Genomic DNA, 17,272 nt, shown 5'->3' on the forward strand with positions numbered 1-17,272 from the left:
CAGCTGGCCATGGGTAAGGCAGGCCTGGGCTGGGGGGTCCAACATTGGGGTGCTTGGAAGGAAAAGCTGGTACCATGCAGGGGGGAAGGAGCAACCGGAGGAAGAGTCCATGTGGGACTGTTTGGAGAAGGGCACAGGCCCTGGCACCTTTGGAGCAGGAGGGAGGCAGGCAGCTGGGCTGGCACTGGTCAGGGGGACTCAGCAGGACTGAGTGCAAGTGCAGAACAGGGCAGGAGGGTGGCGGTACGAGCTGAAGGCTGCCAGAGCCCTGAGGGGGCTTGCCCTTGCATCCAGTGTGACGGATCTGTCTTCCGGGCAGCAGGGAGTCAAGGAAGGTGCCTGAAGAAAAGGCACCTTCCTTTATGAAAACATCATTTTGTCCAGGCTTATTTAATTTGATGAATGTGATCACAGTTTCCCCATTTGCAAAGTGGGGGAATTTAAGGGTGAAATGAGCAGGAGATACAGATGTCCCTGGAACTGCAAACACCTGTACTGCTGAGGGCATTAGAGAAATGCCAGGAGGCTGTCTCTCTGGTCTCCAGTAGTCTCAGCGCTGATTAAATTACAGCAGGGCAAACACTAGTTGGACACTAGTCCAGAGGGACTTCTCGAGCATGATGGGAATTCAAACCTAGTGACAGTCATGAGGCTGCTCGCATCTTGTCTTGTTGTTGAGTCCTGCTAAGGAGAGCAGAATTCACCATTCTGTGGGAGGGGGTGCCCTCACTGAGGCCCCTGCTAGTTCAGAAGGCACATGTAGACCTGATCTCTCTGAGGCTCCCCAGAGCCCTGGGTAAGGGATGCTGATTCTTGTCTCTCTATGCTTGGTCTAGGGCGCAGATGAGTTTATGGGCCGCTGCATCTGTCAACCGAGTTTGGAACGGACACCCCGACTGGCCTGGTTCCCACTGACCAAGGGCAGCCAGCCGACGGGGGAGCTGCTGGCCTCTTTTGAGCTCATCCAGAGAGAGAAGGTGAGGCTGGTCTGTATCCAGATCCAGGAGGCCGAGGCAGGAGGTGCATGGCAGGGGTGGGGTGGGGGCCAACCCTCTGTGGGAGCCTGGAACGCCTCCTCTGAAGCCAGGCCTCCTGCTGAGACCCATTTTCTGAACCCTGGGTCAGGATACCATCTAACATTGGAGTAGAATGTTGGGGATCAGGAGTGTCCAAGTCCTCTGGTCACTGGATTTAATCTTCCTTGGATCGTATCCTGACATGGTTTCTGGGAGGAGGACCTCTGTTGCCTGATTAAGGGAGCCTTAATTGCTACAATGCGAGGGACTCCAGGAACAGGCAAGGGCAGGATCCCCATTGCAGTGCTGGCTTCACCATGACCTAGCCTCATGGCCCTGGGCCAGCCACTCCCCTCTGTAAAATGAGAGGTTTGGGTTGGAGCTGTACCTTCAAACTTCCTCTTAGTATGACGTGAACCCCAATATGTAGACCAAATAGAAGTAGGGCTGCTCTGGGTGAAGTGTCTGGAAGGGATGGGCACAGTGCCAACCTAGCATCCCTTCCACCCCCAAGGAATAGAGGCTGCAAACCATGGACAGTGTGATCACTGACATAGTCTGTGAGTGTCATGAGGGTGATGGGGGCCTTGGGTGACAAGCACATGACCAGAGCTCTCTTTTCTTCACTCCAGCCGGCCATCCACCATATTCCTGGTTTTGAGGTAAGTCTTGCTCTGACCTTTCCTTCTTCAAACTGATTGCCAGTCTCCCTGTGTTTGGCATCTCTCTGGGTTAGGAAGGGCGGTCAGGCATTACCACGATCCTGCCTCAAGCCCCTGGGGAAGCTCTTTCAAGCGGAGGAGGGTGTGGGCTGGAGGAAGCTCACAGTCTCTCTGCCCAGCTCAGGTCTTTCCTGCCCTTCTTCTCTGAGAAGTCCAAGAACCACAGAATTCCAGATGGAAGGATCCTCATAATTGTCCAGCCCGGTGGCTTTCAGCTGGCTGAGCATTAGGACCCCCGGGACAGCACTGCCCAGGGAATCTTAATGCACATCCAGGGCTAAGAATCACTGACTTAGCCCCAGGGTTCTGAAAGTGTGGCCAGTTCTTGAGTCCTACTTCAAGCCCACTGAAGCAATTCTGAGGGAGCAGCCCAGCAATCTCTGTATCAGCTTACCCTCCAGGGCCCTCTCACATATGCATGAGTTTCAGAAGCTCTGATTCAGACCACATTTCCCTCTGAGTTGTTCTTACCAAGACCCCATTTTCTTTCCTCTTCCTGAGACGGAGGCTTCATTCCCTTACCGCTGCTCTCCTTCCTTCTTCTGGGGGTCTTGGTAGAAAATGTCGAGCTTTGACTGGTACCCAGGTGCATTGGATTGATTACCTGATTCCATGCCACGTTTAGCTGCATCTATGAGAAGTAGTCATCTGGGCTGTGTTGGGACACCTCCATTGTCCTTCACAAGGCAGCCCACACACATTTTAGAGAGTTCTTGGGAGGCCCTCCCTGCATGCAGGCCCTCCTTCACCAGCCCTGCCCCTCCAGGTCTCCCTCCCTGTCCTAAGCTCCTGCTCTCAGTGCTGCCTGCTCCTGGGGCTTCTAGGTTGGCTTTTCTCGGCTTGCCAAGGCTGCAGGCTCCCAGGCCCTTCCCAGCACCTGCTGTTCTTCGCTTTCCTCTTGTTGCTTCCAGAGATTCCTGGCGTCCAGGCTTATGCTTCAACCTTTCCTAGCCTCCCTCTGCATTGACATCCATCACACCTTCTTTCTCAGGGACCATGTTGGGGACGTGCCTGGGAAGTACATCATTCTTAACCTTGGTGGGAGGTGGTTTCTGTTGGCTCTTCTTAGTGCTGGCATCTGCGTGCTGACCTCTGGCCCTGCCTAGTGCTCCTTGATACTAATGGAGAACTTTTTCCCCTCCCACCCCCCATCACCATCTCCTGGATGTGCCACATCCCATGGCTGTGGGCCAGGTGCAGGAGACATCGAGGATCCTGGATGAGGTGAGCTGGGTCTGGTGGCTGGGGTGGGTGGGCCGAGGTGGCGGGAAGGTGAAGCCAGCCTCCAAGCACACACCTGGAGCCCTCCAGGTTCCTGGTGCGCAGTAGGCACCTGTCACATGGAGACCTGTCTGGATTTTATTCCCCATGCTCTGTGTGGATTCAGGGCCACCCAGAGTGTGTCCTGGGGGTGATCCTGGTCTGAGAAGGCTTGCTATCCTGCTGGGAGGCCAGATTTCACCCAGACAACAGGAACAGCAATACAGAGTCTTAAATGATTAAGTACCAGGTGGCACATTTTGAAGAATAAATTGTTTGGAAGGGGCCAGAGTAGTCAAGGAAGGCTTTCTGGTGGAGGCGGCATTAGCCAAATGTCTTTATGCCCATCAGCACTTAGAAAGAAAGTGAGAAACATGTCTTTGGCTTAAAAGGCCAAGGACCAGTTTGGGTCCTGGCTGGTTTGGGGGATGGGGTGAGCTGGAGACCTCCTAGGGCCTGGAAAAAGTTTAGAGTTTGCATTTAGATAAAGCAAGACTGCATCTTTTGCCATGGGAGGAGAGAAGCACGTTCCCTATGGCCTCCTGTGCATCTGTGGGTGGATTGTCGTGAGCCAGGCCAGAGGGTGGGTGGCAGAGACCTGGGCGGAGAGACAGGAAGGAGAGCCCTGGTCAGATGAGGCGTTGGGAAAAGGGCAGCCACTTCCTGCCGTTAGGGAATCCCCAGACTGAGAGCGGACACTATTTGACATTTTCAGTGCAATTTGGACTTGAAGTGCAGAGTCAGGATGTGGGATCCACAGGCCCCGCACCCCTTACCTCACTTCCTTTTGCTCCCAGACCGAGGTGGGGTCCGCCAAGTGAGCTCGCTGTAATTGCGCCTGACAGGCGGCCTCCTGCTTCTGGCTGCAGTTGCGAAAGACTGCCGATTTGGAAAGGGAGGTGGAGTCCTGTCCAGGGAAGCAGCACGGAGCCCTCTCTCTTGATTGAGTGCACTTTGTGGCCAAAACCCACAGCCTGCTCTGAAGAAGACCCAGCCCAGGGATGAGTTATTAAAAAAAAGTTAAAATCCTTAATAACTGGATTCGTAATATATAACAGTGAAGGCTCAGATTCCGAGGGCAGGGATCTGGCTGCAGTCTCGTCAGAAAGCAAATCAAAACTGCAGCTCGTGGGCCAGAGCCCAAAGAGCGCCAAGTGTCCCCTTGCAGGGCCAACCAGGCGGCAGGCTGAGGGCGGGTGTGGGTCAGCAGGGCCAGGGGAGAGCGAGTCCTAGGAGTGTGCTAGGCACAGGGCTGGGCCAGGCCAGCAGGTTCAAAGGGTCCGAGGAGGACCTATCCCAGTGGGATGAATGATCTGCTGGTCCAGGGACCAGCCCCAGAAGATGACCTTGTGGCCTCCCTCAGCCCCAGGGAACAGCCCTGGGACCCCTAGCTCAGCCCATGTCCTTCTCACTTGAAGGCTAAGCCTGATGCCAAGATGCTGAGTCCTCTTCACTTTAAGAAGCCCTGGGGCTGGGTGGTCCTTCTGTTGCCGCTGGTTCTGCTGGAGGCAGGACCCCAGCAGGGTTTTTCTGTCTTCTTTGCTGTGACCAAGCTCCTGCCTTGTATCTCCCATCTGGCCGCTCCCAGGCTCCCGGCCCCGTCCTCGTGAAGAGTGCTCAAGCCTTCCTGGAGGGCTGGGAGCCTCTTCCTGAGCCCCTGGCCACGGGAGCCCATGAGAGTCAGGGGGCAGTGAGGGAAGGATGGGTGTGTTGGGGAGCTGTCTGGCTGCAGGGGTGTGGGTGTGAGAGACTGGCTAGGAGGCTCTTGAGTCGGTTGAGATAGGGGCCTGGACTGGAGACAGACCAGTAGGAACGGATGGGGCAAGTGACTCTGAAGGATGGTTTAAGGCTATCCTCTCTTGTGGGAAGTGCCTTTCAGCTAGCGCAGCCAGGTGCGGAGATTCCCAAGCCACAGTGCCTGTGAATGAGATGAAGTGCTGTCTGCCCCTGTCGAAGGTTCCCAGAGCAGGACAGCGAGGATAGCTTCCCAGAAGAGGTGCCACTGAGCTAGCTTTTGAAGTTGGGATTGGTAGAAAATGCGGGGAGGTGGCCCAGGCAGCAGTGTCTTGGGCTGAGGGCATGTCACCTCCTGGATGCGGCTTGGTGGACAACAAACTTCCCCTCTCCCAGGCTTTATGCCCACCTGGGACGCCCCTCTCTGTGGCTCTTGGTCAGGAAGTGAGGCTGTTGCATGGTGTGTCTGAGGCTTTGATGATGTCCGGGAGATCTGAGTCCTCGCAGAGGGAACGGATGGAGGGAAGGGTTTCCTTTGCGTTCCCCGGTCTGCATTTTCTTTGTCTTTCCCTCTCTTCCTGAGTCTCTTCCCACTCTCCTTTCGTGTTTCACTCTTCCTGTTTGCTCCTTGGCCCCAGCTTCCTCCTTCTCCCCGCCTCTTCTGAGCCCTCTGTCTCGTTTCTTTTCCTTTTTGTCTGGAGAACAAAGGCAGTCCATGCTGCCAAGGGGAATGAGTTCAAAGAAACTGCAATTTTAGATTTCCTGAGAACTGGAGAATGTGTGCACGCACGTGTGAGTGTGTGCGAGTTGTGTACACTCTCGAGGGCGCACACATGCACGCACACACAGCAGCAGAGGTGATGGCGGGCCCCCGAACGCCCAGGGCCCCCTAGGATACAGAACATGTGTAGAGGAAGACCCATGGGGCTTGCGGTCCTGACCATTCTGGGGAGGTGGGGAGGGGAGGGGGCGTGGTTTAGAGTATTACCCTTGCTTCTGCTGCTTCTCTCCTGCTGGCGCAGGGGATGCCCTGGTGGGAGGGATTGTATGCTTCATGGCTGATTTTACTGCCAGCTCAGGGGTGGGGGCCACCAGATGCCACTCCATCCACCCATCCAGGCTGCAGGGTATATATGGCTTTTACTCTGAGATGTACCCGGGGTACTCTCCTGTACCCCCAAATCCACTGGAAGGAAAAATTTCGTGTTTTGCAATCAGGAAAATAAAGCCAGTGGTCCCCCATCCCCCATACCTCCCCCAAGGCCTTAATTTAAAACACTGTTTTTCCTGGGAAGTGTAATTAGAGCAACATGTTGTTCCTAACGAGCTGGGTGGGGCAGGCAGACAATGGAGCCCTCCCAGCCTGCCTGGCTGCCCCCTGCCTGGAGCTCCCGGAGGAACCAGGATGTGACTGCAGAGTCTTCTGTCCCCTGCTGGGTGAGGTGAGGGTCCATAGGCTACTGGTGACTGGGCTGACCCAGGAGGCTTGCCACCACTTCCCTTGCCCTGGGAGCGACTCCTGTCTAATGTGGTGGCCCCTAGATGGGGCTAGGGGAGCCCCTTTCATGGCTCAGGGCCTTGGTTCTTTGTGCTAAACTGGCCAGCGGGACAGATAGACTGAAGTGGGCTTAGGGATGGCTTCAGCTCTGGTAGGGGAGAGAGCTTCACTTGTTCCTGGGGTCCTCTTAGTCTGGGCTGGCTTGATCAACACCTTGCACACCTGTAGAACCCATCCCTGCAGCCGCCCCTGGTTGTCCCTGCATTTGAGGGGAGCAAGTCGGGAGCTGGTCCAATGTGGCTTCCTCTAGTTAGGCTTATCAGAGTCCCCCATCAGCCATAGGACGGTGAATCAGGATGTTCTGGTGGCACTTTCAGTCCACACCCCGTCTGCCCAGCAGTGCTGAGAGGCTTCCCAGTTGCAATGAGGGTCACAGCACCTCACTGAGAATTACTGTCCTGGAGATGGGGGTGCTGTACCCCTCAAGTGGACTGGACCAGAAAAAAAGTTGAAAACCAGGCTCAAGAGCTGGCAGAGGCCTCAGGACTCCTGCCTGTGAGTTGATCAGAGACCCCTTAGGACCCTGGGAATGGGCTATGTGGGGAAAGGGTCACGTAGATGGGGTTAAGAGAGTCAGAGTCAGGTTATAAGGCGTTTCTGGAGCGTCTTGGAGAGTTGTTCTAGAGATCTTGAATTAGGCCCTAAAAATGGGTTAGATTCAGGTGGCAGTAAAGAAAATTGACCCAGAGGGAGTAATGAGCAGGCCTGGGGAGGACCCAGGGTCAGGCTGGAGCAGCCACGGGTGCTAGGAAGGAGGAGAGTGTGTGCTGGATTCATTCCTTTATCTTCCCATCCACCCACTCTTCTGTCTTCACCCTCCCTCTTCCCCTTCAGTTATCCATTCATAATCATTTATTTATTGGACGGGGGAATTCAGCTATGGTCCCTGTGTACCGAATTGCTGGTTTAACCAAGGACACAATCAAATGAACACGTGGAGATGGCACGGGGTGATGGATTGATGTGTCTTTCTATGAGAATAAGTGTAAGTTGCTATGGGAGCTACGGGGGTACTTAAGCTTGGGGCACCAGGGAATATTTAAATAGACACCTGCAGTCCGAATAGGAAGTACAGAAGGAGTTGGGGTAGAAGTGCATTTCAGACAGAGGGACCACTGAGCTCCAAGCCTCAAAGCTAAAAGAGCATGGTGTCTCCTGCAACCTGTTAGCATTCAGAAGGGCAGGGGTTGCGTGTATCCCAGGAGGTGGTTCATCACTACTTGGGGTCATCAAGGGGAAATTTATCCGAGGAGAAACATGCCCAGAGAAGGCAGCAGGAGCTGGAAGATTAGGGGTCTTGTGGAGGCTACTTTGAAAGAGTCTGCACTTCATCCTGAGCCGGTGGGAAGACATTGGAGGACTTGAAGCAAAGAGTGACGTTATTAGAAAGCCTGCCCTGGCTGCAGATTGCAGCGCGCGTGGGCTTTCGGGAGAGGGTGTCAGAACCGAGTGAAAGGGGGTGCTGGTGAGTCCAGGTGAGAGAGGGTGGTGGCTTGCACTGAGCCAAGGAGATGGGTGGGCAGGCGTGAGAGATGTTCAGGAGACAGGCTCACCAGTGTTTGGTGATCAGTCAGGCAGGGCGATGAGGGGCAGGAGGAGCCAAGGATGGCATGGGGGCTTTTGGCTTGGTTGTCTAGGTGGATGGTGGGGTCAGACTTGAAGTGTGCAGGTTCTGAGGGGGAAGATAAAGAATCCAGTTTTGGACAAGTTCAGTGTGAGAGGCCAGTAGGACACATGAATGAACTAAGCAGTAAGATATTGGGGCTTAGCAGAGATGTTTGGGAGCAGAAAGTCCAGGAGAGGGCTAAGGAGCAGATCAGGGCTTGGTGGAGGAAGATGGGGAGGCTGCAGAGGAGGCTCAGCAAACAGGGTGGGGGCCAGCAGTGTGGATCCAGAGAGACAGTTTGGGAAGAAGGCGAGGTCAGCTGGCCAGTTGCTGCTGAGGGGGCGAGAGAGAGAAGAGCCCATGAGTGTCCTTCGGGTAGGGGACTTTGGAGACAAATTTCTGGGGAGGGGTGCTGAGGGCAGAAGTAGGGTGCACTGGGCAGCTGGTGGTGTGGACATGAAGGAGGAGACAGGATTAGAGAGAGGAGAGGAGGGAACCTGCAGAGGGGTCACAGAGAGGAGGGCACGGGTGGATTTGGGAGATGGGGATGTCTTTAAATTGGGAAGGAGAAGATCCAGGAGACAGTGTGAAAAATTGGGGAGGAGCATTTGGATGCATGGTCATAGGGGGAGCCACAGAGGCAGGCAACCCTGGGAGGTGGCAGGAAATGGCAGGGAAGAAGCATGTCCTGGGACCCCTGGGGACAGCACGGTGGACAGAGATGGCCTTGGGATGCATGCGGTGACCTCGTGCTGAGGAAGCTGCCTGGACATACCTCTAACCACTGTCTCTGCCTGTCTCTTCCTTCTGCCTCCGCTGGGCCCGATGCTCCGCAGCTGTGTGCTCCTGCCTTCTTCCTCCAGGGCCTTCTCCAAACGGTACTGGAGCTTAACCTTCTCTAGGTTCTTGTTCCCCTGCCCTCAGCAAGCAGGCTCCTGAAGATGGGGAGCCTGGTCCCCAGCCTTTAGAGAGGAATGTCATCACCGTGGAGGTTGAGGGAGCCCCGAGGGAGAGACAGGCTGAGGAAACGAGGGATAAAGTGGATACTGCCCAGCGTTTGGGGGCCTAGAGAGGAAATACTCTGGGAGGAATGTGTTCGTGAGTTTTCCCTAGTGATTTTAAGAGAACGAGTATATGAGAAAATTGGTCTTTCTGCCACTCCACTCAGGGGATCCTGGGGCTGTTCCCTCCCTGGTGGTTTTTTCTTTTGGCCCCTCTTTGACTTAGGTTTTTGGCTCTGGGTCCATACTGTGTTGGGCATTAGCTGTAAGGGGCCATGAACAGGCCACAAGCAGGCCTTCAAGTGCAACCCTGTCTTTAAAGAGGATACCCTCCTGTGCTGCCACCTGCAGCTGGTTGCCTTGGAGTGCCCAGGGAGGACATCAAACTGGGGGTCCCCATAGCAGCCTGTAGAAGCTGTTCAGGCCCTGCCTCTATCCTCCAAGGGCACCTTTCATGTGGACTGTGCCATGCATAGCAGCCCCTGGAACTGTGCACTGCAGCAGCCCTGTCCATCACTCCTCCCTATCAGCCAGTCAGCAAGGCAGGTGCTTCCTGCATCATGTCACCTGCATTGTGGATCAGGAGGAAAATGACAAGATTTTTGCTTTATGCCCTGGTGACTTAGAGACAGTAATAAAGCCAGTGTTGCCCTGAAAGATGCTTCTGATGGCTCAGCTCTCTTGAAGTCACCCTGGGGAGATCAACACCAACACCAATGGCAGAAACAATGGTACTAAGCACAATTCTAGTAATAGTTACAGTCACAGCCATTGACTAAGCGCCTCCTGTGTGCCAGGCGCTAGTCAGATTTGTTCTCTCATTTAATTCTCAGCAGCTTATCTCAGATCTTCATCTGAGAATACTGTCACTGGGGTTAAGTAATCTGCCCAAGGTCAAACGGCGAGGAGGTGGCAGAGTTGGAACTAGAGATGAGGTCTGATTCTAGGACTAAGCTTCCAGCTGCTGTAGGTCCGGGAAAACATGGTGTCATCAGGGTGTCACTGGGCAGGAGTGTGGCTTGGGTTGGCTGTGAAGTGAGTCATGGAGGTGGGGGAAGCTGATGTCTTTCTCTGCTGATATCTTTCTCTGCTTTGACTGCTCCCACCATCAATGGCAGAGCGTCTGTGTATGGATGTACCATCCTTGTGGAAAGAACCCAACGCAAGTTGCTTGGAGAATGAATCCAATGATTTCATTGTTTAATAAATGAGATTACATGAGGCAAGCTCTGTAAAGTGTCCATCACAGTCCTTTTAATTATAGTTAACATTTCCTGCATGTCAGGCCCTCCACGTATGGATGTGCAGGTTGGGCACTGCACAAGGACACTGTGTGTCTAAGGGGGTGCAATTTCTAGCACAGGACACCATATACTTGTATTTATTATAACAATTTCCCAATAGGTGGCAGTAAAGTGTCTTGTTCAAATAAACTCAGAAAATATGATGATTTTCTGACATGGAAGTAAAGAGTCTTAAGCACATCTTTCTCCAATCGTCACAAAAGCACCACATGGGCTAATAGTCCTGTTGAAGGTTTACATGAACCAGGCACTCCTCCAAATGTTATACAGGTATTAACTTCTTCAACCCTCACCCTGACCTTTACAGGTTGACAACTTTTGCTAACCATTTTATAGATGAAAACATTAAGCCATAGAGAGGTGAAATAATTTATTTAACGTCATACGTAGTGGAGGTAGGACTCACACCTGTGTTCCTAACTGTTGTTATTGGCGGTTAACTATCTAAGGCAGTACCTGCCTCCCTTGCCCCATCTTGCTTCTTCATGTAGTTCTTTGTGATCATTGAGGATTTTTGCCCAACTCTTTCTGGCAAACCCTTAGTAGGCCAGAATTTACACACACGTGCTCGTCTCTGTAGTGGAGAGAGACCCTCCCCAGCAGTGTGCTTTGGTTCTCTGGGGATGACGGGCCCTTATAGCCCCTTCTCCCATTGGGCGGTTGCTGTTTTTCTGGCTCACAGTGCAAGTGTTCTGTCCTCACAGGGGACAGGTGTGAGAGGTGGGGTTTGGGGCTGGAAGGTGTCTGGGGGTGGGGATGGGGGTGGGGGTGAAATACCAGGGCAGATGATAACCTGGAAGGGTCTGAGCCAGGAGGCAGGAGAACCAGGCTGGGGGGCAGGCACGTGGTCCTCTCTGGGACTGAGAGCGGATGAAGTGGGACTGCCAGGATGGAGTGGGCAGCGTGTGCACGCATGTGCCGTGTGCATGTCAGGGAGGGGCAGACCCGGAGCAGCTCAGGGGGCAGCAGAGCCTGCGTTATGGGAGGAGGGATTCATTTGAAACAGGGTGACCTGAACCCTGGGTGAAGGTGCTGGAATTGTGATCCTGGAGAAGATGGTGCCTGGCCAAAACTGACTTAGCTTTCTCATTTCTGCCTCCCTGTTTGTCCACTTCTGTCTTTGCGTCTCTGTTTCTCCCTGCACTTTGCATTTCCTTCTGTCCTATCTGTCCTTCTCTCTTGTCTCTTTGCCTTGGTCTTCTTCCCACCGTTGCCTCCATTTCACCTGCTGTCCACTGCAGTCTGAGGACACAGACCTGCCCTACCCACCACCCCAGAGGGAGGCCAACATCTACATGGTTCCTCAGAACATCAAGCCAGCGCTCCAGCGTACCGCCATCGAGGTGAGCCGGCTGGGCCTGGGCGTGGGGGCTGGGAGCAGAATGCCCTTCCCCTTCCTGCCCCAGCCTTTCCTGGGGCCTGGGGCCTTCCAAGCCACTCTCCTCATTCTGTGTGCCCAGGTCCTGGCATGGGGCCTGCGGAACATGAAGAGTTACCAGCTGGCCAGCATCTCCTCCCCAAGCCTTGTGGTAGAGTGTGGGGGCCAGACGGTGCAGTCCTGTGTCATCAGGAACCTCCGGAAGAACCCCAACTTTGACATCTGTACCCTCTTCATGGAAGTGGTGAGCCCCACCTCCCTACTGTCCTTTTCCAGAATCCTGGGGCTAGAAGTTCTACATGGCCCCGAGCAGCCTGGGACTTGTGCTCCAATTCCCTGCGTGGTCCAGGGTAGGACCCCTCCCCTTCCTGTGAACATGGGGAGAAATGTTCATACCCTTCTCACTGGAAGGGTTCAGGCCTCTGAGTAGGACAAATGGGGCTAGACTCTGCCTCCTACCCAGATCCTGGATCAGCGAAAGTCCCAAGGAGCCATCCCCTGGCTGTTTTCCCTCTGGGACAGGTTTCAGTCCCCTGGAGCACCCTCAGGGACCTGCTAGGGCTTGGCTTTCCAGGATTCCTCCAAACCTTTTCTGACCATGTCCTACCCCAGCCTGGGCCCCCTAAAAGGAGCTCACCCCCATAGCCCTCAGGCCCCCCAGGCCTCTCCAGCTTCCTGGGATGCCTAGACCTAGTGGCCAGAGTAAGGCAGGTCTGAGGAAAAGAAAATGGTTTGCAAGATGAAAGCGCTGTAGAAATTCCAGGCCCAGTGGCTGTCAACAGAAGCCTCCTCTTGGCTGAGCCAAAGCTGCCCCGAAGGAGAGCATATAAATTATTTCAAGTTGTGTTCAAAGTGCTTTTTGGGTGTGCGGGGAGAAGAATCTGGGTCTGTAAGCCAACTCTTGAGTATCCACTTGGGGGGGACTGTCTGCAAGAAATGTTGAGTCCCGGGCCAACTCCCCTCGCCCGCTCCCCAGTCAGTGAGGGAACGCAGCCTTGTTTTCACTTCAGGCTGAACGGGATGTATTTGGAAGGTAAAGCTGTGGGGGGAAAGCCAGCCTCTGCATGCAGCATTCAAAGGGCTGACAGAAAAGGTGGGTGGCTTCGCTCTACTGCCCAGCTCTGGGCCAGCCACCATTTTGGATTTCTGGCTGCGGGGATTATCTGTGGTTTATAGTCATTTTTTGCTCTTTGGGCTTGACCTGGAGACTTCCTAGAGAGGCATTCGGGCCAGTGCGTTCTTCCTCCTCCACCCAGATGCTGCCCAGGGAGGAGCTCTACTGCCCCCCCATCACCATCAAGGTCATCGATAACCGCCAGTTTGGCCGCCGGCCTGTGGTGGGCCAGTGTACCATCCGCTCCCTGGAGAGCTTCCTGTGTGACCCCTACTCGGCGGAGAGTCCATCCCCACAGGGTGGCCCAGGTAGGGGAAGGGGAGACAATGGGCAGCTCAGGGAACGGGGGGCCTCAGGGCCAAGCTACCCTTCCTAGTTGAGATGCATCCTGAAGTCCTTCTCATATGGAGACCTGAATGAGAAGCGATTTCCACTCTGCTAGACCACAGGGCGGGGACCTCGCCTTCCTTAGGGCAGATCCTAGCTCTGGGTGGGGGGGCACCAGGAGCAGGTAACTGATACCCGTGGGAGCTGAGGGGCAAGGGCTCAAAGTGGGCCCGGGGGAGGGAGACAGAGGGCAGGGAGACAATGATGCGGGGAGGGAGGAGAGAAATGTGAGGAGAGGAAGACAGAAGTGGGAGACAGGGCATGCGAAGGAGGATGGGAGAGATGGAGATGAGACAGGGACTTATTGGGAGGGAGGAAGAGAGAGGTACTGACTGAGAGATGTGGAGAGACTGCAGGGTCTTGTCTCGGTCCCTTGGCTGAGCCCTGGGGCTGGTGAGGGGCGAGTCTTTTGAGAGAGCCCCTCTCAGGCCTGGATGGCTCCCTCCCCTGCAGACGATGTGAGCCTACTCAGTCCTGGGGAAGACGTGCTCATCGACATTGACGACAAGGAGCCCCTCATCCCCATCCAGGTAGGATGGACATCTTCCAGGGAGGCCTGGGTCACCCTTCCCCTCCATTCCTCATCTCTTCCCACCCCTTCTCTCCAACCCTTCATTATCACACGGCCTCTATACACATCCCCTTCTGGGCTTCAGCGGCTGGACACTGTCCAGTAGAGGGACCCAGATGCGAGCTGTCAGTCTGGCTGAGCGGGGTGGGGTGCGCTCATCTGTGCAAGACTCAATCCCTTTTCTTGGAAGCATATGTGAAAAATAGCCCCTCTACCCTGGGGGCCATGGCGAGGGCTTTCTCCTGGAGATCACGAGAAAATCAGGGTGGGGAGCAAATGAGAGAAGGACAACAGGGGAGGGAGTGAGTGGGCCATCTCTGGCATCCTCCAGCCCCATCTCCCTACCTTGGACAGGCCCCTTCTTAGGGGGAAGGTTGTTCTGTGGGCTTGTGCTTGGCGGCTTCTTGCAGACAGCTTAGAAAGAGGAGGCTGTGTCCAAGCCAAGAGTCCATCTCACCCCATTCCTCTATCTGCAGGGAAAAGGAGGAAAGAGGCAGGAAGGGGCATCATTCTAAGGTCTCCAGCCCTGGGGGAGGTAGGAGTCATCCCTTTGCGACATACTCAGCAACCAAGGGCCAGCCAGTGATGCAGATGCCAGTGCCACAGAGCATGGCAGGAGGTCTGTGGCATCTTGTGCTGAGAGGCAGCACTGCCCCCACTGTGGGCCATGGAGTGGCTCTAGATTCTGTAGGGCTGAGCCCAAATGGTCCTTCCCACAGCAGACATGGAGAAAGGTCTCACTGTGAGCACCAGCCTTGAACTCACCATCTGTTCCAGGTTGTCACCCTCCTCTCTGGGCTTTGCAAGATGCTGGTCACACCCCTGGCACCCTGGGGCTCCCAGAACTTCCGAGCCACCCAGAGGCAGAGCCTCCAGGCCTGTGTGGACAACACCTGTGTCCTCGGGCCTTGCTGCATCTGTAGTTTCACTGATGCTAAAAGTCCTCAGAAGCCCTGAGTTCCATCTCTGCAGCCTCCGTGGCTCTCCAGGGCGCTGCCCTGCCAGCCTTTCTGCTGGGAAGACCTCCTGCCCCCTGTCCCTTGGCCAACTCTTGGTCATTCTTTAAGATTTAACTTAGGCATGGTCACTTCTCTGGGGGAGTCTTTCCTGGTTCCTCCTCTTCTGTGAGACTTGCCTATTTTGGGTCACTGTGCTGCCCTAGGGCCTGCACGTCTCTGTCAATGTTAGCACATTCCCCAGGCTGAGCTCTGGGGAGCAACTGCGGCTCCTTCCTCTTTGTATTCTCAGTGCTCAGCACAAGGCCTCGCTTAGCGGAGGTGTTAATGAAAGTCTGTCTGTCTGGATAAGTGGGTAGATGGGCGCATGGGTTGATGGATGGATGGATGGATTTTCTGGCTACTGTCTGTATGGATCTGAGGAGGAATCACTCTCTTGGCTGGGGAAACCCAAATGGAAATTTCAGATGTCCCTCTGTGAAATTTAACTAAACTCGGTGCTAGTGCCTCTGGCCTGCTTGGGTGTTTATAGCTGAATTAGGCAGATAATTTGCCCCAAACTCTGGCTGCCTGCTCCTGGCTCCCGTTTCCCGGCTGCTCCATAGGCCTGTCTGAGATTGTGCAGGGAAGTGCAGGGCCTGCCCAGCAGGATTTCCGTTCTGTGTGTGCTGCCCTCAAAATGTCTGCACACTCAGATGGGGAGGGACTATTTTAGGTCCTGCTGGCCACAAGCACAGCCAGAGGCAGACGATGAGGAGGCCCAGCCTGGCCATCCTCCCGGCGTTGACATGAGGGAACTGGGGCTGGGGTCTGAGCCAGAGCCAGGCCTGTGCTGTTTGTGGGAGCACACGGCCACTCTGGCTAGAGCTGCCGGCCAGACCAGCAGCACTGGTTGGAGCTGGGATGGGGCTCCTGGAGGTGTGCCCACCTGGGGAGGGGCTGGGCCTCCCCTGGCCTGGGACGGGAGAGGAGGAGGAAATGACACTGCCTTGCTCTGATGGGGGAGGCTTGGACCTTGCCCTCATGGAGCTCCCTGTCTAATGAAGGAGACAAAACTCTGTTCTCAAAAGCCTCAAACCCAGCAGGGAGACCAGTTCTGGTCTCCAGGGAGCCCTTGCCCTCTGGGGAAGCCCCTTGTCTGGTATCTGACTTTGTTCCTGTTTTTCTCTGAGATCTGTTGCTCTGATTGGGCTGATCCAGGAAATCTTTCACTTGCTCGCCTCTCCTCCCTGTCCCTGGCACTCTGGAGGATAGGCGCTCCAAGGCCAACCCAGGAGGCAGCTGATCCTGGGTGCAGTTCCAGTGGTTTGCTAGATAACTATGGCTGGGCTCTCTTCCTCTCCCTCCTCCTCCAATGCAGATAGTGTGAAAGCCCCTGGCCTCTGGGGACAGGAGGGACGAGAGGTCTGACAGAATTTGGATTTTGGCTGGCTCCTGTCTGCCCCACCGGTGTTTCTCAGCAGCCTGTTCTGTCCTCACAGTTGATGCAGCCCTGCCTGGTGCTGGATGTGTTCACCGTGTCCTGGCTGTGGTCCTAGGACCCCTCCTAGCTCAAACCTGCTCTTGCCAGAGTTACCTTTCCATCTTGGTCCCTTCCTGTCTCTTTCCTCAGTGACACCTTCTCTCTGCTCCCGAAGCCTTCTTACCAGCATCTGTCCAGGTCCTGGGATGAGCTGGCCACACATTTAGAACATGTCACTGGAGACTCTTGCTTGATGTTCAGGCCATGGGCTGGCACACTCACCACGGAGCATTTCTCAGGTTTCTAGAAGTGTTTTGGTTTGTGTCGAGAGTGGCCAGTTCTGGAGGTGACTCAAAACGTGTATAAGGCAGGTCTGTGCTCAACCTCCCAGGGCTTGTAGATCAGTGTCTGTCTCTAGGAGTAAGCGGGGGCCCCTGCTTGGGTGGTGCCTGGCCTCTTTAAACTCTCCATGGCAATGAGGATTGGGATGAGAAATACTCAGACGTATTAACTCCACCACTTGTTCTTGGTCAGTGCAACCATCCTATGTGTAGACTTTAGCCTGGCAGACTAGGGGTGGGGGTGGTGTGTGCACATGAGTGTGCATGAGAGGTGGGGGGATAGGAGCAGGTGTGTGCACGAGCTCCCATGGGTGCTGGCCAGAGGAGTGTCTAGGCTTGGTGGTGGCAGTGCAGGAATTGTGGCCTTGACTTTGAACTTTCTGAGGGCAGGCCTGGGTGTGTCATCAAATAGGGAGAGCAGAAGTATCCTCTTCCATCTAGTTCTCTGCTTTAGAAAATGATGTTTCATTGTTTTCAGATGATAAAATGATATGTGTTCTTTATATAGCATTTGGAAAATATAGAAAAATACTGAAACCCACCCAAACACACAATCTGAATGTACAGCTCCCAACATTTCATTCCCATTCTTTCCTCTTCCTTCTGGATTTCTCTTTCTGTCTCTGATTCTGTCTCTGACTTCATTTCTACCTTTAAAATAAAATTAAGTTCTTCGTTCACTAGTTGTTTTTTTTTTTTATTAAGGCAGTTCTTGGTGTTGTAACTATGATTAGGGGAAGAAAAAAGAGTGTTCAGGAACACACAGAGAGCCTGCCACCCCCTGTCCCTTTTCTATAGAGAGTCTTGAAGCTCCAAATAGAGGCTGTGCCCCCAGAAATCGCACCTTTGAGGCACTGAGATG

General features: G+C 54.4%; 1 protein-coding gene across 13 annotated transcripts in view; it reads left to right on the forward strand.

Annotated features, from left to right (window-relative positions):
* Positions 1-17,272, forward strand: part of DYSF (dysferlin) — a 231,302-nt gene that overhangs the window by 145,349 nt on the left and 68,681 nt on the right. For all 13 annotated transcript variants that reach the window (XM_025353665.1, XM_025353669.1, XM_025353667.1 and 10 more), the window contains 7 exons: positions 837-977; positions 1,649-1,678; positions 2,933-2,962; positions 11,443-11,544; positions 11,662-11,823; positions 12,836-13,001; positions 13,534-13,610. In XM_025353665.1, coding sequence (XP_025209450.1) covers positions 837-977; positions 1,649-1,678; positions 2,933-2,962; positions 11,443-11,544; positions 11,662-11,823; positions 12,836-13,001; positions 13,534-13,610 — 708 coding nt within the window. The remainder of the gene's footprint in view (positions 1-836; positions 978-1,648; positions 1,679-2,932; positions 2,963-11,442; positions 11,545-11,661; positions 11,824-12,835; positions 13,002-13,533; positions 13,611-17,272) is intronic.

This window comes from Theropithecus gelada, chromosome 13, assembly GCF_003255815.1.
Source record: "Theropithecus gelada isolate Dixy chromosome 13, Tgel_1.0, whole genome shotgun sequence".
In the NCBI taxonomy this organism is placed as follows: Eukaryota; Metazoa; Chordata; class Mammalia; order Primates; family Cercopithecidae; genus Theropithecus; species Theropithecus gelada.